Genomic DNA, 22,102 nt, shown 5'->3' with positions numbered 1-22,102 from the left:
TAATCTCATTAATAAATTAACACTTTTAAATGTATTTTTCAGCAGATCTCAAAATTAATATGTACTTTGTGTATTCAGTACATTATATGATGTAAGGCTGTCCGTATTATTTTATATGATTATGATATAATATTCAGTTACAGTGTATCCCCAATATACTTCCATGAAATCCTGTTTTCAGTACTAGGTGGGAACGGCACCACTGTGACAGGCATGTTTGCACTATATATAGCATGTACTTTTGTGTGAAAACGGTTTAAAATCTAAATGATTTAGTTTTTTTTTTTTTTTTTTCTCAATGTTTGTCTCTATCCAGTACACATCCAGCATGAGGGCCAAGTACCTGGCCAACACCCGAACCGACCCCAACAGCGGTTCCTCAGCAAACTAGAGGAACAGTCTCCTTTCCTTTCAGTCTAAAGCTCCCACTCATCCACATGTTGTTCCCACAGCCCAGACCAGTTTCACCCCAGGCCCACCCATCCAGCCATGTTGATCTTTGATGCGTGCTCTACCCAGCTGATAAAGGACGCCCTTGCATCATGTAAATACTGCTGTCAGAGGAATGTTCCAGAGGTCTCTTGTGCTGTTTCCAGATGACTGGTTCAGTTCAGGCAGCTAGTAGGGTTACTCTCAGCCCTGGCTGCTTATGTGTGAGAGTGTCTGTAATGATACGAGCTTCATTACCTGCGGATACATTGAGTGACGTGTGTGTGTGTGTGTGTGTGTGTGTATGTGGGTTGATCCATGCTGCCCTTGCTCATTAGTGGTGCTCTTGGCAGAGGTTCAGAAAGGTCCAGAACTGAAGAACTGGATGGGGTTTAATGCCTATAACCCTACATTCCTGCGTGGCCTCTGTCCTCTGCTCATTTAAAGTAATGTGACCTTTTCCATTTGCAGGACATGCTGGCACATCCCGACTCTACAGTTTACATTAGTGGCATCTACTGTAATACAACTGAACAAATCTAATCTGAATAGCATGAGAGCAATGAGAATTTTCCCAGAATTCTATAATTGGGTTCCACTTCTTTAGGCCTTGATAGCAGTTTTTAAATTTAACATTAGCTGCTCTAATGAAATGGTGAGAGCGAAACATGCTTTATGCTAGTAAACAAATGCAAACGCCAAGAATGTGTTGATTGATTGTACATGCTTTGGCAGTAACCTCGATACTCCGAGGTTACAGAGCCAGATGTTTTAAGTAGATTTATTTACTGAATTTCTAATATAGTCTACATAAGTGAGTGAAAGAATTCAAGAGTCGTGAATGCCGCTATCTGGCAAGATCCAGAATATATTTGGCACAATTCTCACAGTGCATTGGTATTCACTAGCAGTTAAACATTTAGTGTACATCAGATGAGTGTACTGTACTTGATTGTTCACTATGTTAGCAGACACCAAATAGTGCACTATATTTCAGACACAGCACAAGGTTTCTCTTCAAAAGTTGCTTTGTCATGACCGTAATTGAACTTAAAGAAATGCTTGCTTTAACAAACTTGTTGCGTTACAGATTTCAGTGTAATGCATGAAATCAAGATAGCTTTTGCATTCTTCTACTTGTGTATAGTACTGTATGTTTTAGGACAAAATCTGTAGCATACACTTGTTGTGAGAAGATTTTTTTTTTTCTAATCTCATTTGCAGGCTTGAATTGTCAGTGGGAAATTATGGTTTGTTGATGCTGTTTACCTATTGAAGTCCTTGCTGGGTTTTTCTCAATACACATGGACTGAATTATTACTCATTCAACTGGGCTATATCCACTGCCATTACTGGAAAACCTGGACAACTGCTATTACATCCAAGTATTTTCAATCTGAATTCGACAAAACTCTAAAAATGCTTAGTCTGATGCTGGAACCATATCTGAACATTACATTTGTCCTAATACTGTACAAACACGGAGATGCTGGGACCAGCTTGGGTGTTTTGTCATCGCTTATCTGTTCTAGGAGAGCAGCTGGGAGGAGCTCATTGTAGTGCACACAATGTAGACTTAACATTTGGGCCTTGATTTGCTGATCAGTTTAGTCCTCAGGAAAGGGGACACCAATAGAAAGTCATTTTTATTCAGAGAAATGGAAAAGAGCCTGCAAGCCTCTGTAATTTGTGCTGTAATTCAGTGTGACTTTCAAAGGCCACAGTTTCCTGGGCTTGTTGCTTCTGTACCACAAATTGCTTTCATTTCCAGAGCTGAGGGGAAGCCTGCCGTCCCTGAAGAAGAGATAAAAGTGATGTGCTGTAATATTTTTCCCTTGATGAGAGCATCAAAAGATGGTCTCCTCAAAAGACCTCTCATGTGTTAGACTGAGTCTAGTATGAACACGTCTCCCCTCTGGACCTTATAAAGTGCTGCCATTGTTTTCATACCATGGGCATCATCGGTCTCCCCTTTGCCCAAACCTCAGGACAGACTGCCTCCTTCCTCGCACTGCAGACATGTTGATTTCAGGACACCGAGTCATTACCACATTTTCAGGGCTCAACAAAAAGTCTTAACATTTTTATTATCCACACAATCTAAATTCTCAATGATAAAGGTTCATAATTTATGAAGAATAGATAAAGCATTGGTTAGGCCTTTCATTCTTATTGTTTGGGCCTGATTTTCCATCTCATAGAGATCTGCGTGGTCTTCGCATACATGCATGCTGTTTAAATGCAGATTAATAACAAATGCCAATGTGGCAAAGTTGCTCCTGAGGTCCCAGACGTTTATGAAAACAAGCAAGAACTTCATGGAGAAAATGACTAAAGGGATGTGTTACAGCTATAAGCATTGTGTTCTTCAGCTGTTATTGGACCGTGTAAGCTTTTTTGCTTCTCAAAGGCATTGTCATCCTATAAATGTGGAGTGGAACCATGTTGTGTGCTACTGACGCATGCATTGCTTTCTCAGTTGATGCTTTTGTGTCCGTACATCCTCGACTGTGCCAATAACCGACAGCTTTCGTGTATCTCTAAATGTTTCCAGTCCTTGAAGTGGACTCTCGTGAGCTCTGTGTGGCCTGAGCAACCAAATGAGACTCCTTTGAACATGAGCCTGATGCTGTGGGAGTATTTCGATTTTTCTATGTAAATGACCACATTAGTGATGATGCAATCTGTTTTTTTTTCTTGTCATTTAATCCGTTGGTAATGTCAAAATGCAAAAAAAATAATGTATATACAGTAAATGAACAAATGTTTGCAAGAAAATGCCCCATTAAGGACATGAAAATGTGATGTGATATAGTACGAACAGGATTTTTTAAAATTACGTTTTCATTTGAATTTCTTAGTCCTTGTGGCATATTTTCAGACTTATTAGGAAGCACAAAATATTTACTCTTTCATGCGATTTAAATGATTTTGGTCTTTTATCAAGATGCTTTTATATGACTTCAGCTTTTCTTTTCTTTTTTGTTCAATTACTAAAATATTTTAAATGTAAAGGCTGTGGTTTTATTGAGCTTGAACTGTGTTTTCAGATTAAAAACTAACATTAACTGATCAATGTGTCATTCATGTTCAGCTGCAAGTATTTTATGTCTACAGCAATGCACTATGGTGAGTATATTTAGATAACATTATTATTATGGTGACCTGTCTGAATATTCCAAGATCATAAGAAGGGTTATTGGGTTGAACTAGGGAGAAAGATCACTTTATTCTTGATCTTAAGTTTTCTTGCCATTAATATTTGATAATGCTGTTAAAGGAATTTATATTTACAGCACCTATTCAAGGATTTTGAATATATATATATATATATATGTTCTGACATTTTATATAAATTCTGAATGCATTTTACTCCCCGTGGCTCATGGGTAATACTGCACCCTCCACTCAGTTCTAGCATGAAAACACAAGAGGGCAGCATTGTGTCATTCAATAGAAGGTACATGTACGATGATCACACTGCAGGTAAAAGATTATAGGCATTTGGTAATCTTGGCTGCTAGCTACATAATTCTGAATCACGCACAATTTGATGTGCTGTTAAGGTTTGCTGTAAATGGGATGGTTTGACGGTTAATAAAAAGTGGCTAGGAATTTGCTGCTGTTTCCTGATTATGGGAAAGTTTGGAGCTTGGGTTTTAAAATGTTACAAAATATAGTCAGGTCAAAGGCACTGAATGTTGTGTAGCGTCTGATAGGAGGAAAATAGAAGGTTTTATTCAGTCATGGGGGTCAGTGTCACAAACAGGACAGACACGCGCCATAGTGGCTTTCCTGTCAGCCGTCTGTCAGCTGGCACATCACTGGGCCTGTGTGCCTGTGGAGGGGAAGAGGAAGGACTTCTGGGGAAACCAAGCACAAGACAGAGGGATCTTTACACAGAGCACACCCTGCCTGTCCCCTTCCATTGTCAGTGGAAATGTAAAGTGTTTATTTTTTGAGAGCCAAACAATGTCAGAGACTCAAAATGTGAACAGGCATCAAAGAAACAAATTAGCTTATGTGAGCCACAAATGAAAAGTCTGTGTACGTGTTACAGGAACACTTTTCCCTTTTATTGAAAATGGCACAGATTTATTCCATAAGAGGGATCGCAAATGGAATTCCACACAGCCTTATTCTGTTGGAAATTGAGTTGGGCTTCTATTGTTGGGCCGCAGGGATGCGTTGCAAATGCAGTGGAGTGGTTAAGTGAATGGCAATGTGGGTGATGCCAGGCTCCCGTGAACCCCAGCAGGTTTTAATTTATTAGACAAGGCTCAATGTCAGCTCATTTAGTGTGGGATCCTTTTTCTTCTCAGTTGTGCCCGTTGACGTGACCTATTTGTGGACATAGTGTTTCTAATCATAGGTGAGATTTCCTCAAGTTTTATTAATGACCATCTGCTTGAAAATGATTTGTTACTTGGGAGACTTTTTAGGGGCTTTCTTAGCAGCTGTCAACTCTGTTGTGCTATCAATATCAGGAACTCAACAGTCAGACTCCACTTTTACTCAAAAGTAAGTAATCACAAAACACACATACAGACACAGAAATGATTTTTCAAAGTAAAACCAGTATTATTGGAGTATGTTTTAAAAGAAAATGCTTATATTTCCGTCTTTACTTGTAGTTTTCTGTAAATTAAATTTGTTAGCGCTTTGATTGTTTTTACACCTGATTTTTTTTTCTCCCTCAATACCTCAAATTTACATTCTCACTTAGTGTTATAGTTAACTAAAAACATAAAAAGAATGTTTCAGTAATTGAAATAAAACAAAAATGTATTGCATACAAAGACAAAAAATTAGAAATGTCGCCTTGGTACATAAATCAGTTTAAGGCAAAATACTCAAATAATGAGTTGAAATAAAAATAATTTAAACTTTTTTTTATTATTATTATTATTATTTTTTTATCCAGAAGGGAAGCTAAACAGAAATATTTCAAATAACAGCAACATTTTTGAAACTAAGAATATATTATAATAATAATAATAATAATAATAATAATACTAAAAATGAAAGCAAGGAATATTGCCATCCATTTTTCCCCTTCTATGTTAGTTTATGGAGGATCTGTGCATTTGAATACCTTTGAACACAACTACAATTATCCAAAAATATGACTCTGTTTTGGTAAATATAATATGAAGTAATTTTTTCTCAGTACCCACAGTTTTTAATCACATTACTGCATAATTTAGCTATTTATTGAGAGAAAAACATCATAAAAAATGTGTATAACTTTATTTTATTGTTCTTGTTGCATATTACATGTACTTACACTAGTGATAACAGTAAAAGTATGCATAATTACATGCAGCTAACCCTTGACCAAACTCTATTCTTAACTCAAACCCTGTTTTGAGTGCAGGTTATTAATATTACAAAGTAATTAAATTACATTGTAACAAGGAAACCTTAAAATAAAGTGTTAGTGAAAGTGAAAGTGACGTGACATTCAGCCAAGTATGGTGACCCATACTCAGAATTCATGCTGTGCATTTAACCCATCCGAAGTGCACACACACTGTGAACACACACACACACTGTGAACACACACCCGGAGCAGTGGGCAGCCATTTATGCTGCGGCGCCCGGGGAGCAGTTGGGGGTTCGATGCCTTGCTCAAGGGCACCTCAGTCGTGGTATTGAAGGTGGAGAGAGACTGTACATGCACTCCCCCCACCCACAATTCCTGCCGCCCCGAGGCTCGAACTCACAACCCTTCGATTGCCAGTTCAACTCTCTAACCATTAGGCCACGACTTCCCTATAAAATTAAAATTAACCATAAAATAAAAATGTTTTGCAGTGTTAAAATTCAGCTCATCTGAGAACTTTGAATACAATTTTAGCACTTTTTCTAAAAATTGCGCTGATGGCAGAAATCTTAGCTCATTCCATGGGCTGTTCTGTAAAGCTTTAGCTAGCAACAATAACCGCTGAGGGTGGAGCTTAACAGAAGCTCAGTTAGGTTCTTTTCAGACCCTCAGAATATATGCTATCCATCAAATGCTCTGTCACAGCGGTCTTTAGTGTGTAAATTCACTTTACACTCCACCTTGATGGACAAGATTTTGAGTCACTGTGACAGCACAGGTTCCTCAGAGCCATACAGAGGGGCAGCTGTATTCAGGGGGTCTGCCACCCATTCCTCACACCCCACTGCCTCTTTTTAACGTCATTCTCCACCAGGAGGAAGGAGCAGGTCACTCTGAATAGCTCAAACCTGTTGTTCCCTTCTTTATTTAAGAGCAGTGTGGAGAAGCAGTCATTCCTCCATTGCTGGCTTTGAGTGTCAGTTAACTTCAACCTCAACCCACTGCTCTTCTCTTATACCCACACCATTCAGAAACATCTAAGACCATTTATTCTGAGCCATACGCCCTTTGCTTACCCATTTTGTCAGCTTTACTCACCCCCCTCACTGTTGCGATTTATATACCTCAGTGTTCTTTCCAACACAGCACAAGGACAAGGGAAAGTCAACAAGGTTTAACCCACATTAGTGCACCACGCTGCCCCTGAATACCCCAAAATACCTCAAGAATGAACAACCGCAGGAAGACCGGCTCTACACCAAAACAGCATTGTGCTAAAGGCCAAGTGAGTCAAAGAGCGCTGTAGTCAAAGCTGACATGAGTAATTTCTTATTAAGGTTGGGTTTGTTGTGTCCGTTATGAAATGCAAAAACTGAAACCTTGAGGAGAGCAGCAGTTGGGTTTTTACTCATAGCAGCTGGTTGTTATTATTGGTTACTGTCCTGCCACGAACTCGTGCAGGATGTTAAACGAAAGATGGTAGAGTGTATAAACATGTTTTTCAGTTAATTGCACCATCCTGTCCTGTCCTGTCCTGGCCTGAGTGAAATCTGCAAGTTTAACTGATTTTCTGCTTATTTGCATCCTGCTTTGCATCCAAACTCACACTTTCACCTAAACTCATTCCAGCCTCAGGTGAACCACATTTGTATGCCCGTGGATGAAATGCAGTACCTCATATGATTTTAGCTGGATATTTCTAGATCAGTGCGTGTTTAGAAATATGCATTGACTTATATATTGTACCCATTCAATCATTTTTCTTTCTTTCTTTTTTTTTTCGATTTCGATTTAGATTCCCTTTGCAGGCAAAGCTTGACACTGTTAAATTTTATATTACTTGTATATTATATTTTAATAGATTTAGTTAATAACAACACGGAGTCAAAAGTTATGCACTAATATTCTTCTTTTTTTTTAAATAGCGTAACTTCCTGTTTGAGTAACTTTTTTCACATTTTTGATGTTGCTAATAACTTTTTTCAAACTCTTTGGTTGTTGTTGAACTACTTGCAATTGTAAGTAAAAGTGTAAAGCATCTTTGGAAAGTTCTTAGTACATGACGTGCATGAAGCTGTCTGTTTCAACTGAAAACAGTCAGGTGTTAATTTATGCAGATGCATGCCAGACACTGATGAAAGGGGGTTTAAAAGGCCCATACAAAGATCATATTTTCCAGAATGAGCCGTTGGAAAGACCTGCTTGTAAATAGCAACAAGGCAGATGGAAAGAAGTAGAGAATGAGATCACACACACCACTTACCCTCACCGTTGGCAGAACATCATCTCTTGGTGTTTTATTGCAAATGTGTGCAGGTTTATGAAATGAGGAACAAAACCTTGCAATTCGCCTTGAGTGTTCATCAAAGCTGCTTCGCCAAGGAAGTCAAAAGAAATCCAAGTTACAGACGAATGACCTGTTGAATGAATGAATTCTGAACACCCAGGAGACATCTCCCAGCATGTAGAACATTTTTGTTCCATGAGGTAAAGCCTCTTTGGATCTGATGGCTGGGAGTCCTGGAGAACTTGCAAACTGCTGCTTGCTTGCTGACAGGTACTGCCTTGAAGAGCTGCGAGAAGACTTGCTGTCATGTTTGCTTTAAAAAAAAAAAAAAGAAACTTTGCTGTGGCTTCCTATTTATTGAATACTCTTTTTATTGTAATCATAGATTGCTATTGGCCTAGCAATGGCTTTTCATTGTGGGATTGAAATTTTGCACAGGCAAACACCAATTTTTACTTGTCAAAATCAGATTTAAATAATGCTATAGTGAAAGTAACATCTTTATGCGAGGGATTATTTTAGTAGAGTCAGTAGGAAGGCTGTCTGATCGATATCTAACAGAAAATTTCACAATGAATTTGCAAGCACTTACTGGATGTGGGGAAAAAAACGTTCTTGTCAAAGACCGTTAATATCAGTAAAGTTCCGAATGAATGTGATTTGAAAAAAGGGGCATAAAAATATAGCTGTGATCAGTTTCTTGAGTTCAGAAGGTCTGTAAACGTGGACCCCAGGGCCCTCTGACTCATCACAAAAGTGCTGCCATCTTCCTTCCAAGAAACCATGCAACGGTTGCTTTGCTCAAGCAGCCATTTATTTGTCTGGCAAACCACCGTGTGGTTTGTGGCCTGATGTTTTCACATTCAGTGTTTTCGTCGGGCTCTCTGAGGTGAAACTGGCACCGCAACATTCATCAAGGTCCAGTGTCAAAGGAAGCGACGGGCTGTGTTTTAATCCAAGACCTCATTGATTTCTGTTTTGGACTTAAGAGTCATTTTCCAGTCTCTTTCGGACCCAGACATTGTGTGGTCCAACTGTTATTTCACGCAACAGTGCAGAAGCAGTCAAAACAGACCTCAGGGCTTTAATTACAAATGAGAATTTGGCACGAGGATGAGAGCAGAAATGGATTCTGTTTCTAAAATTTGGTTCTGTGTTGTTTGTTATACCAACCAGTGGTTAGCAGAAGTCATTAATAAGCCCTTCAAGTTGATGAATGGCTTGGATATTTGGGTGTAGCTTACACATACTATAATCCTCACTATGATTCTGAAGTCATAAGCAAGTAGATTTGGTTATGGAACAGACAGCTTTGTTTATATGCCACACTAAAGATGTAATGTTTTGTGTACGGGATGGGTTCGAGGCACCCAGTTTCTCTTAACTGACAACTGTCTCTCAGAAGTATTTAGGCAGTTATCTTTCCTCCAGGCAGATGACTTTCTCTGTCTTGCTTGAGTGCTTTGCATAATTCAATCTCGCTCTCCGCCTTCAATGTAAATGTAGTATTTAACCTAAACAAAAATATGTTGTGCTTCCTGGAACGGAGACTTCGAGATGAATACCCATAATTATAGGGTTGGTTTATTACAGTACAGTGGGAGCAAACACATGCCCAAATGTGTCTGATGCTTCAACTCTTGCAGACATGGTTTGTGACATCTACAGCCACATGTGACATATGAACCGTTTGAAGTCTGTGAAGAGGGATTTGGGAGGAAGAAATATAATTCGGGACCATTGAAGGAAGTCTTTTTGGTGCAGTGGATGAGTTTGAAGGATCTGTGAATGCAGAAATCCCCTCTCTGCCCTCAGACTCATGGGAAAACAGGCATTCGTGGCTTAAGAATATGAACTCTCACACCATTAAAACAGACACAGATGTGATTTAATAAAAACATGAGTATGTTTGTAGTAAGATATTTGTGATCTGACTGGAATGTAAAAAATAAAGTGGTTTTAAATGTATGTTGAATGATGTCGTTGGGCTATGGGATAAGTGTTTGTGGTAGAATTCTCAAAAATATGACCTCAGTCTGTTATTAATGTGGAAGGAATAAAAGGATTTGTATCATCTTGCAATAACATTTACATCTCTGTTGTGGACCTCCCATTTATGTGGAGGAATTCTTTGATCGGAAGCAATACAAGTCTTCATAATGTATTAAGTCATCTAGAGAAAGAAACCAAGCTTCATTTCAAGGCTTTTTCCATTTTTTTGCAGCACGTATTATTGTTTTAGACTATGAAGAGCACATTACATTTTTTTTTTCTTTTAACCTTTTCAATGAGACCAGACCAGAATCATTAAAGATTTCAGAGCAAACATGACCTGAAAACTGACATTTTTAGAATTCTACCAAAAGATTTTACTTATGTACTCCTCTCTCTCTCTCTCTCTCTCTCTCTGTATATATATATATATATATATATATATATATATATATATATATATATATATATATATATATATATATATGTTTTCATTACCCTTATATTCCAGGCCTCAAACACCGTGACTATATAGTGTGTTGAAAGGCCGGTAGTGAGGAATTTTTTTTTCCCATGGCAATTGATGTAGAATAATAAATGATGTGCGAGTGAGACTAAACTTTCAAGTGTGTTTCATTAATACAACAAGCAACACAGAACGGGTCAATGCCAGCACTCAAAACCCACGAGGGGGCGAGTTTGTTTTGCTTGCATGCTTCAGTGACAGATCACAACAGTTTTGACAGAGTAAGAGACACTGGCCTCCGAACATTTGCGGTCTGGCAATGATTTTACACCAAATGATTGATGCAAGTCTTCTGTGTTGCTCTAAAGTAGTAAGTGGGGTCCTTTTTGACGTTTACATTAGATGTTGTTGAAAGGGATAATTCACCAAAAAACGAAAATTATGTTATTGTTTACTCGCTGGAAGGAAATGTTTTTAAAAATGATCATGCTCTTTCATGCAGTTAAAGTAGATGGTGACATCAGTGCCCAATCACCATCTACATTCATTGTGGCTGGAAAAAGGCACCATAAAAGTATGATAAATGTGGTCTACATTAATCATATGATACATTTGTGTGAGAGACATACTAAAATTAAAGTTTTTGTATGATTTGTAGGTTTTAATTTCGAGGTGAACTACCCTCTGAAATCTAAAATATGAAGTGTGTCAGCTGAAAGAAAACAACAATGCAGGAAGGTTTCTTAGCGAATATGCTGCTTTATTCAAAAGCTGAAGGGTGAATTACCAATGGTAACATTATCAGGATTGCGATCCCTGAGAGGACAACATTTGAACAAACAAATCCAGATACTGGAATATAAATTACAGCCATTAGCGAAATTCAGAGTACTTAAAAAAAACATTTTGGAGGAATCATCAGAACTAGGTCTGATCCATAGGTGACCAAATTGCATATATCTAAACAATTATGTACAAATACAATAGTTTTGAAATGGCACAGTACATAAATACTGCTTTAAAATAAAATATACATGCTCACCCAATATGGGTCATTCCCATAGAGAAACTGAAACTCTTAGGATCACTGTTGTTGCTCATGTAAAGCTCTCACTTAACATGTTTTGTATAGTTGGAATAGTGATGTCCAACTGTCAGCTGTGAAGAAATGGCTCTTAGCCAGAACACTCTGTGCAAAAGGGATCAGAGAACTCAGTTCTGTGCTATAAACACATCTTAAACTTTAGCTGCCATCTGTTTTAACAATGTACATTGCGTTGACAGTGGCCCTGGTGCCAATTCAAAACGTTATTGCCATTAAGTGACTGCTAGGAGATACTTCACTTGAGCAAGCAACAGTTAATTAAAACCAAGCTGTGCAACTCCCACAAAAAGTACGTCTTTGAGCAAAGCTAAAAATAAAAAAAGATAATTATAACAATAATAAAACCTGCCAAAAATATCATATCTCTTTGCCAAGATTGTGTGAATGCATTGGCATTAAATAATATAAAGATCTAAAAATTAGGGCACATCATACATTTTCACACAGCTTTAAGAGATAACCGTTCAATCACCATAAAATGTCCAGAGGATTTAGGGAGAAAAGTGCTCAATCCTCATACACCACAGATTAAAATAACCTGACAGCATATTTGGAAACTTTGCCTATTGCCAGCACAAAATGTCATAATAGCAATAATAATTATAATAACACTGACATCAAATAAATCAATTCGCAAAATAAAAAAAGGACCTTCATGTCATTAATTTTGTCCGGAGTCCTTTAGAACTAGATAATAAAGAACCCATTGTACTTATTTCCTTCGAGTATTTTAAAGAATTCAACCACTAAATCAAACCTGAGGGAAAGAACATCCTGAACGGCATTTGGACAGAATAAAATATGAAGTATGCACTAAATTGCTAATTAGAATATAAAGCTGGCAAAAGGCTTGGGTATTCTAGACAGTTACATTCTATGAGAATTGCAAATGAGTTACAAGCAACAGTAATCACATAAAGCACAATTGATTGCCTGTGAAACTTGGAGCTGAAAGCATCCTTCTGAAAGCCAGGCCCTTCATAATGTCTGAGTTGGACAGGAAGCTCAGGCACCAGGCAGGAAGGAACTGTTTAAAGGCGGGCCGCACAGCAGCCCAGTATAACCACAGAAGGCCGTGTGCCACTGCAGAGTAAATGCAGCAGCTACACGGCCTAATACCACACTGGTCCCTCATGCCTGTCAGATACCGAGGCAGTGAGGGACGAGGATACAACAGAGGAGCCGGTCACCCTAATTGGTAACCTGAGGAGGGCACCACGGAGTGTCTGGGTACAGCAGACAGTGCACTGACTTAAACCTGAGAGAGAATCAAAAACAGACATTAGATTTGTACATGCACGCAAATTCAGATGAAAGCAACAACTAAATATGTTCTAGAATCGTCTTACCTGGACGGGTCCTCCTCAACAGAGAAAGCCCCTTTCATGTTGATGATATTCCTCTTGTTTTCAAACATTCCATAACTCAATGTTATCTAAACGAAATGATATGAAACACTGCATTAATAGAACTATACTTCATTTTACAGAACTGAAATGTGCTTATATCAAGCAGTCACTGAAGTTGCTCACCTGTTTGTGTACTTCTGATTTGGACACCTGTTGCAGGTTCTCCAAGTGTGAGTGGAACAAGCTGCTTCGGGTCAAAGGGACCCCAAGAACTGACTCGATGATGTAGCCGATGGTACAGTCATCAGGAAGACGGATCTTCTCGGCTGTGTTCATGAAATGGCCACCACTGTCATAAAAAGAGTAAGGTAAGTCAACAAAGTCTACTATCATCTTAAAACATTGAAAATGCTAGTAGATGGCGCATTAGGATAGTTGTGGGGTTTTTTCACCTTGCCCAAGGGCTCATCTTCAAAGCTAGCCCACGGCTGACACAGAATCCTGCACCTCCCGTAGCAAACCAGAAATTGACAGGTCTCTGCAATGGAGAAACAAAAACATCAGTTTCTATTCTTAAGGCTCCTTTTCATTTTTACATTCACTGTGTGTGTGTATATATGTATAAAAAATGAGAATATTTTGGACCACCTACCATCTTGTTGTCCCCAAGTCTTTCTGTGGCCTCAATCGGCCTGTCCAGGCTGGGTTTACCAATGTACATGTCCTGAGTGTGAGGGTAGTTGGACAGCAACTTCACCAATGTCTTTGTGTTCACATAGTTGTCATCATCCACATGACAGAACCACCTACACAAGCCAGAGATATCATTAGAACATCTTATATGGTTTGCTTTGACACTAAAACAAGTATTTATAACATAAAAAATAATCATGCAATGCTTACTTTTTTCCAGACTCTATGTACTTGTCATACTCAACAGCCATCTTGCAGGACAGAGCCTGGCGACTGTGTGCAGCAGAGCAGTTGGTGTTGATAGCATGGCTTCCTGTGTGGACAAGAGGACGGATATATTGTCAATGCTCATGTAATTCTCCACTTATGTCTATCACTTGAGAAATGCCCATTATCTAAGAGGTCAGGTGACTCTGCACGTGCCCTAATAACATCTTTCCCCAAGAGCCGTCTCCCTTTAGCTAAGCACAAGTTTTTTAAGAGGATTAGAGGGGTGAGTCCAAACTATGTGCACATCAAATTTGGAATGTCTGTTTCTTTCTAGCACTGTGACTTCCACTTGAGGAAGCTGCACTCACCGATTTTCTTCTTCAGTTCCTCATCTTCGCCATCCGTGAAGATGTATGTCTGCAAAAACAAGACAAAGCCTGGTTAGCTCTATCAACGGAGTCCCACAAGTTCATCAATGAATCACTGAACTAGAGCAAAGACGAAACAGGAATGTGCGTGTTCCAAACTGGAATCATGTGTCTTGGAGAGCTATTTATTCCAAGCGGACATTGTCTGGGTTTCACGCCATGGAAGACTCAGCAAGTTAAACAAGCCAAACTCTACCCGCCAAAATAAAGGCCCCTTGTTCTTGTTGTCAATCTCTCCATGGCAACTGCTCTGCACCCCAAAGCATCCCAGGCCCAGAACAAAGCGGGGAGCAGACCACCCCACTCAGCCCCAACACTCCACCCCCATTCCAATGCCCCTGACCACCTCCCAAGTCTTTCCATTCCTCATCCCTCTATCCACTTCAGACATGTTAAAATGTCCCAAAAGGGAATGGCCAAATCATCTGGAAGAAAAGAAAGAAGCACCAGGTCCCATTCTCCCAGACATACTCCAACTGATGAGAATACATTCACACCAGTGTGCATTCACTGACGTCTGACCCCTCAGGGTTTTGTTAACATTCAAATAGAAGGGGTGGGATTAGGAGCTCATTGTGGAAGATAAGACAGAGCAGGTGCAAGGCAGCAGCCCCGGCTCAAAGGAGCCACTGAGAAGACGCCGCCACACGCCTCAGACAGACTGATGAAAAGGCAGTGTGCCCCTGGCTATGCAATGCCATTAACCTGTTTGCTTTCCACCTCAGGTAAGACAGCACCTGCCACCCGCCGCCTTATCACAGCCACGTGTCTGAACAGATCAACCTGTCCACGCCCAACTGGCCCTGAACATGTACACCTACGCTACAAAATTATCCTCTTATGAGCTGTTTTGTGATCTTTATCTCAAGAGTGAATTTGTATTTTTTTTTTGTTTTGTTTTTTTGCCTTTCAAATGCCAGCACACACACGTGGACTCATTCCTCCTTTCACAGTCAAGTTTTTTTTTGATTGTTTAAACATTGCCAGATAATGTTTAATTGGTTTGCAGAACAAACTCTGAGACTGAGGCCCAAGGCGATGCTTGTTCAGGGAGGGCTGGCAGTTGGACCAGTAAAGAATCAGGGGCTGGTGCTGTCCGGTAGAGTTCTGCTGAAAGGACAGACTAATCACACAGGCAGCTGCCAAGGCAGAATGGGCACTGACAGAGAGAAACCTGATTAGCTGATTAGTGCATTACAATGTGTGTATGTGTGCGGCCATACACCCCCCAACCATGCTCACACTTTCCCTATGCATAGAGACAATAAGGAGTGGGTAAAGCTGTCACTGGGTAAATCTTAAATATGGTTGCCTGGATTTGCATACAGCTGCAGTGGTTAACTAAAGAGAGGCCTCTCTTGCCATATGGCTTCTCGGTTTCCTTTTTATTGAAGATACTGTGAGCCAAAATGACCCTTCTGTGGTTTCTTTCATAAATGTCAGCTTCCCAGCGTTCTCGGCACACAAGAAAGGATGAGGTTTTTTGTTTTGTTGTTTGGAGTTCTGATGAGCGGGCAGAGATTGGTAAGACGTCCCACCCTGCCAAAGGAAGGTCTGGCATAGGGCAGGGTGAGCATGGAGCCTGGATGTCTGTCTCCTTCTACCCGGGAAGGAAGTAGAGAGATGAGCCCTGCTCCCTCTACCTGTGCCAATAAGAGACCAGAAACTTGCACAGACTCGTACCACAATAGATCTACACTGTTTTCACTGTTGTCTTCAACCCGGAGAAACTACTGCAACAAACCATAAATCATTATACAGTTAAGTATTTCAGATAGAGATAATGAGGTTAGTCGTGGTACTTTATATGCATTGAGCAAGTGTGCATTCGATCTGAATGGCATTTGGTAGCTATCTGTGTAACTGGACACCAGATACCACAGCAGTGGCACAGACTGTTCTCTCATTGTTGTGAATTTCTCTCACTGGGGAAGCTGCATTGTTCCAGGGGGGGGGGGGAATTTTGAGAAACAGTGGAAGCCAGAATTTGCAGCATGAACAGTTAAAAATGGAGCAGATCTGACTGAAAATAATTGCACTATTCAAGAGTCCTGACTCATCAAGTCAAGACAATTACAAAGCATGTTTTTAATGATCAAAAACAAGTGCTCAGAAAGCAACTGAGCTCTAGAGATTTATTCTCTTAGAAAAATACTGATAATTCCAGTGTATTAACAAGGGTGGGGAAGCTTCTAGCTGACCGTGGCTAGCTCTAAACAAAGACAAGGCAGTTTCCCACCAAGAAGAGCCGCAGGCTGCCATGAGTGTCAACAGCAGGCACAGATTGGATCTGCTCTCAGTGTTTACATGTAAACAGCCCGAGACTGTAGGCTGTTCATTACCCCTCGATGCACCACCTGAAGTAGGTAAGCGGGTTAGAAAGATCCTTCCTACACAAGTTTCTAACCCCTATGAACATGTTCACAGTGTCAGTCATGCATCATCTCACGTGACATTTGTGACAAAGTTCCCATGCCGTGGGTCTAACACTGCCTGGCCCATTGGCAAGCAGCCAAACAGTACACCGGAGTCCTTGGGATAATCCCTGGCCATTCAGATGACAATAACTGGGATTTAACATACTCAGGTGTTGCACAGATGAATGTAGAAATCATTTGAGAGCGGCTCTCCGTGTGCACATGTTGAGAATACGAGGATTCATATAGCTGGCATTAGAACTATCTTTTGTTCTTGTAGACCCAGCCACCTGGCACTCATTCTCCAGGAACTCCCCCCTGTATTCTGGTCTACGCTGGTCTTTTATGTCTGCGCTGCTCCCCACCAGCTGCTGCTATTAATCCCTGCTGTTAACTCTCTCCTCTGTGGGTTAGCTTCCATCAACTCCTGTACTGAGCAAACTTAGTCTTAGTTTTCAGTCTCCTGTAGTGGTCATATCAGTTTAACTGTATAGTGAAAGACAAATCTGAGCTGACTGAATGAGAGCAGAGGCTAAAGAGGTCTGATTTAAATTTTCACTTTCCACATGCCTCATTTTTCAGAGAAACGCCACAAACATACTGTTCTTAGTACTGAGACCCTGCAAGTATATAAAAGTGTTGCTACAACTGTGACAATAATAAAACCCCTCTTGTCTAAGCTGTGAGGGAAACTGATTGTGATAGACCCCCAAGGCCAATTAAACTGACTTTTGTAAAATGTATGAGCAACTACTCTAGGTGGTGGATAAAATCATTTTGACTGCTCTACACTTGCTTTTTTTTTTTTGTGCTGGCTGCAAAAGAGGTCTGTTTTCTCAGAGCTGTATTTTCATACTGTGAGCCACTCGGCATGCTGCTGAAAAGCCTTCCCTTGCCTATAGATGCTCACCCTTTGTGCCCCCCAGCATCTCCATAACGAAGACTCTCTTTTCCCACCACTTGGGTAGCTTGACCCAGCCCCTGCTCCAGATCCCCGGTTCCCATGGAGAGTGGGAGACAAGGGGCTGGCAAAGCTTTTCTTTCCCCCTTCAGAAAGACGCTTTGTTAGTGCTAAGAAGGGGACAGCTCTGAAGCCACTGCTGCGGTGCATCCTTAGCCCCAGCGTATTCACGGGGACACCCCAAACAATGGAGCAGGAGGGGAGAGAGGGGGAAACGTACAGCCACCCATCGCTCTGTGAGCAATACAGCAACTGCTACAGACAGCACTATGAATCTGAGTTCAATCATGTTTTTTTTAATGTGCCAGGCAGATGTAAATGGATTTTTGGTCCCTTAATAACGATGTACAACATTTGTTTTGGTTTCGTAGTCCTGCTTGTAGATACACATTGTTAGAATTAATACTATAGATTGGTTGACAAATAGGTCTGGCCAACTTTTATTTATTAATTTTTTGATTGTTATGCAATAAAATACAACAAACTTACAACCATTAATATTGAAAAAATACAAATAATATTTAAAAATATCTGTAATAATATTGAATACTAAAATATTTAAGCTATATTTAAATGTATCCATTTACGCGAAACAGTTAAACAGGCATAATCTGTATTGGTCCTGAAAACCAGTAGGCCTACTGATCCATCTCAATTTAAAACTGTTGAAGTTAACTACATTATAATTTAACAAAGACAGAAATGTAAAATGTAACTAGATTTAAAAAAAAAACTCGGATCATGAACTAAATTCATAGCTAAAAGGTGTTTTGAAGCGGAAAGAGTGCACACCATTAATCATTAATATCACGATCAATCTAATTTGTTTCCGGCTGGTAAAATATGTAACCAAAGAGTGCAACAAGTTATGCAAGCAGTTTGTAACCGTGCAAACAAACATACCTGCTGCATGTTTCTGGATACCCATGTGTCCAGCAGTAGATCAAGTCTGGACCGGTGAAACTTCTTAGTGGTCTTCACTGCGATGAAGATGTCATCCGCGCTGATGTCCTCAGCAGGCGGCGCGTCTGTCGTCGCTCCGGACGCCTCGCTGGGCTTTTCCGCATCCCTCCTTCTGCGGGTCAGCTTTGAAAAATAAGCAGAGAATCCTTTCTTTCCATTCTGCTCAGTCTGCGCTCCGTTATCAGCCTCTGATTCCCCCAGACTCTGGAGCGAGCGCAAGCCGGTTTCACTCCCGTTCTGCATCCCGTCCGTCTGAATCCGCTGATGCTGCAACAGAAATAACAGCAGCGCAAGACAGGTGACGGTCGCTCCAGCGAGGGAGAGCACAGCTTTCCTGTCGTACGTTTTCAACATGTTTATCAAACTCTAAGAAAAGGACGCTCTCTTTGTGATATAAACGGCATTAATCTAAACCTCTATTAAATAGCCTACTCTATAAAAATAAAATAAAAAACTAGCGTGTCATCCGACTGTAACATATTAACGTTGAGTCTCCTCATTGAGACTCGGAGGGGTTTTTATAAACTGCCCACAGCATTGGTCACGCCTAGTGGGCGGGGCATTGATGCCATTGTTGCTGTGGGAACCGCAGAGAGGCTGTCAATGGGAAGACGCGTTAAAGGACAGCAGGCGAGGGACAAAGAGGGGGAGGGGGAGAGCACAAACAGGCGTAAACATTTTTAAAGTACATGCTCTTATTAAACAAACGATGTATGCAAGTGCTACATCACTGTTTATTGCATGTTTTTCATTATCAAGAGCAGGGCTAAAAAATATAATAATAATAATAATTTGTGTAATAATTTCATTCATTCATTCATTCACTGTCTAATAACATATAATTATTTTAAGTGGCAACTTAGGATATATTTTTAGTGAAAACACTGCTTGTCAGCCTGTTACAAGTGTAACATAGAATTTATTCATCTTAACATGATTCTGAGCATATAGGCCTATACAGAATTAATAAGTGGGTTCATATTTCCCACTAAATCCCAAAAAAATATGATTATACTATAATAAATAAAAATAATAAAAGAAAATGGTAAGAACTGAAAAAGTAAGTTTATTGCTGTCTCATAGTAAATTACAGACTTAAAAAGTAAAAGTAACTTCATTGGGCTTTTTTAATCTCTTTAAATTGTATTATTTACGACTCTAAGATCTCATTAAAAAGTAACCATGACAATAAGTAAGTCAATGTAAATAGATGAACAGGTATATATATTTTTAACATAACCCCCCCCCCCCCCCCAAAAATAAAAAATAAATTGTATAAAAAATAAATTGTATATATATATATATATATATATATATATATATATATATATATATATATATATATATATGCTAACCAGCCATTTCTCAGTGTTAACATTCAAATCAAGCTCACAATGGTGGCGCGCTCCAGTCAATCCACGGCAGCAGACCTCGTGAGGCCTTCAAACAACTGCACGTTCCTTATACTCGCTTTAAAAAGGCGCCTCTTCTGCAGTGAAGAGCCTGTAGAGCTGGGAGCACGACCCTGACCATGACTTCCAGCTGACAGCTCAGCAACTGCTGATGACAGACTTAAATGCTTTAGATCCTACTTCTAGCCCTCTCAACAGCGTGCTTTAAAAAAAACCAGCACTTAGACACTACATTTAAGATCTCCCTTCCAAGACAGGCTGAATAGCTGAGATGTACTTGAGTTTTGATAAAAGAGATAATTAGCACCCAAGAAATGGCCCATTTGCAACATATCACAAAAATTCTAACAAAAAGTTGTGCTCCTTTGGAAATTCTACAGGTCCATGACAAAGCACAAAGCTTCAAACTTTCCAGCGCTGCTAACAGACACACAGCATCTTTTGTTAATCTTTTGAAACACCCGACAAAAAAAATGTGTTAAAACCTGTATAAGAAATCAGGCAGAGGCGTGAACCTCCCCCGGGCTCTGTTCTTTTGTAGGATCAGCACCCTTTTTTAGTCTGGAATGGAGGAACACACTGGCGGGCCCCTTGTCAGACTCCTCTGACAATCTTTGCAATAAAAAGCAGGACTAAACCACACAAAGCAAAAGTATCCCAGATTCATGCCAGTCAGCACTCCCCCCACCCCCCTCTGATGGATAACAAAAAAGGGGGGAAAAAACTTTTCTTCCAACCTCTCTTTCATTCTCAAAAAAAGACTCCCCAGTCTGCCCTCTTTACCACATCCTGGATCCTTCCCTGTCTGAAGACATTATCGCTGAATTCCAGTTAAATTAAATCTCCCATCCAAATACAAGCCACTTCCCCGCAAGAATGCCCAGCGATCCTGCTAATAAATGCAAAAACCCTGCAACCCCATTCCCGCTGTCCTGCCGTGGCATCTGGAGCAAGATGATGGAGAATCTCAGAAAAGAATGGTTATGATTACTGCTATGCTATTTATAGAGTCACTTTAATGTCTGTAGCACAAAGGCGAGGTACGGCATTTCAGTGAGTATGGTGGGCATCCTTGCCAAATGAGACTTGACATGCCCTGTCTGAACAGCCCCTTTTCCCGCCTGCCAAAACTCAAGCTCTCAAGGCTTGGCGCAACTGTTTGTTTTGGGATTTGAATGTTTGCATAGGGTAAACAAAGCAATTTCAGCATGTTAGCTCTATTTGAGGACAGAGTTGTCTTTTCTGACCGTTCAGTTTAAACAGTTCCCTTGATGCAAACAGACTCACTTTGATCTTAATACCCAACTGCAAACACAGATACTCTGGGTAATGAGAGCAGTCTGTTCGGAGTGGTAAAACACCATCATGTTGATAAAGGCACATCCATCCTTCATTCATTCTATACTTATTTTTATACATCTCTGTCTTTTCCTTTCCCTCCAACCATTGGGCAGATTCTTTGAAGATGGAGGTTAAATTCGCAACAGATGTATAAGAGGATGACGGCTATGTGGTGTCCCACTGTATCCTTTTACAATGGGCATAGATAAGGATATAGTGGGGTGGTTAGTGGTTGTCTGTCAGCCTACAGTCTCCTGTTTATTATTCTGATCCACATAATGGAGCATTTAACTGTATTCCAATTATCTTGAGTTATAGTATGTGTAGTGCATCTTTTTGGGGGGGTTATTTCTTCCTTTTTGGCCAGCTGCAAAACAGAGCTTTAAAATATTGATTACAATACATGAAATATAGTCATCTTTCGCCTCATCTAAAAAAGGCTCTTTGGGAAGCGTCATGGCCATTTGACATATATAATAGGGATCTGTGAAATGTTCGATTGAATTATGCAATCACCAAGTCCTGACAAGTATGAGTCTGTCCATGGAGCTTTAATGTCTTCTTGTTTCATTCTTTTTTTGTTTTCCGAGTCTCAGTTTTTTTCTTTCTCTAAAGTTCTTGGATGAAATGGTATTACAGACGGTGGTGGTCCTTGATATCATTCCTAAGTTGTAATTGCACAGTGATAATGTGATAATGAGACTATATTTGTCCCATCTGGGT

General features: G+C 40.0%; 2 protein-coding genes across 2 annotated transcripts in view; one reads left to right on the top strand and one right to left on the bottom strand.

The window, feature by feature from the left end:
- Positions 1-3,501, top strand: part of LOC127952164 (protein tweety homolog 3) — a 54,271-nt gene extending 50,770 nt beyond the window's left edge. Inside the window, exon 14 of the mRNA XM_052550540.1 lies at positions 317-3,501. Within this exon, the coding sequence (XP_052406500.1) occupies positions 317-391 (75 nt within the window). The 3' untranslated portion in view covers positions 392-3,501. The remainder of the gene's footprint in view (positions 1-316) is intronic.
- Positions 3,502-11,239: 7,738 nt separating this feature from the next.
- On the bottom strand, positions 11,240-19,122 carry lfng (LFNG O-fucosylpeptide 3-beta-N-acetylglucosaminyltransferase). The gene is made up of 8 exons (XM_052550567.1): positions 18,567-19,122; positions 14,226-14,274; positions 13,858-13,960; positions 13,607-13,760; positions 13,407-13,492; positions 13,138-13,303; positions 12,955-13,040; positions 11,240-12,863 (listed from the first exon to the last, which is right to left on the bottom strand). Exons 1-8 carry the CDS (start codon positions 18,978-18,980, stop codon positions 12,797-12,799), a joined length of 1,125 nt encoding a protein of 374 aa, XP_052406527.1. The 5' UTR covers positions 18,981-19,122; the 3' UTR covers positions 11,240-12,796.
- Between the last annotated feature and the right edge of the window lie 2,980 nt (positions 19,123-22,102).

The sequence above is a fragment of the Carassius gibelio genome, chromosome A3 (assembly GCF_023724105.1).
Source record: "Carassius gibelio isolate Cgi1373 ecotype wild population from Czech Republic chromosome A3, carGib1.2-hapl.c, whole genome shotgun sequence".
Taxonomy (NCBI): domain Eukaryota; kingdom Metazoa; phylum Chordata; class Actinopteri; order Cypriniformes; family Cyprinidae; genus Carassius; species Carassius gibelio.
Note: the sequence above shows the minus strand (reverse complement) of the source record. Positions and strands in the feature narration are given on the sequence as shown.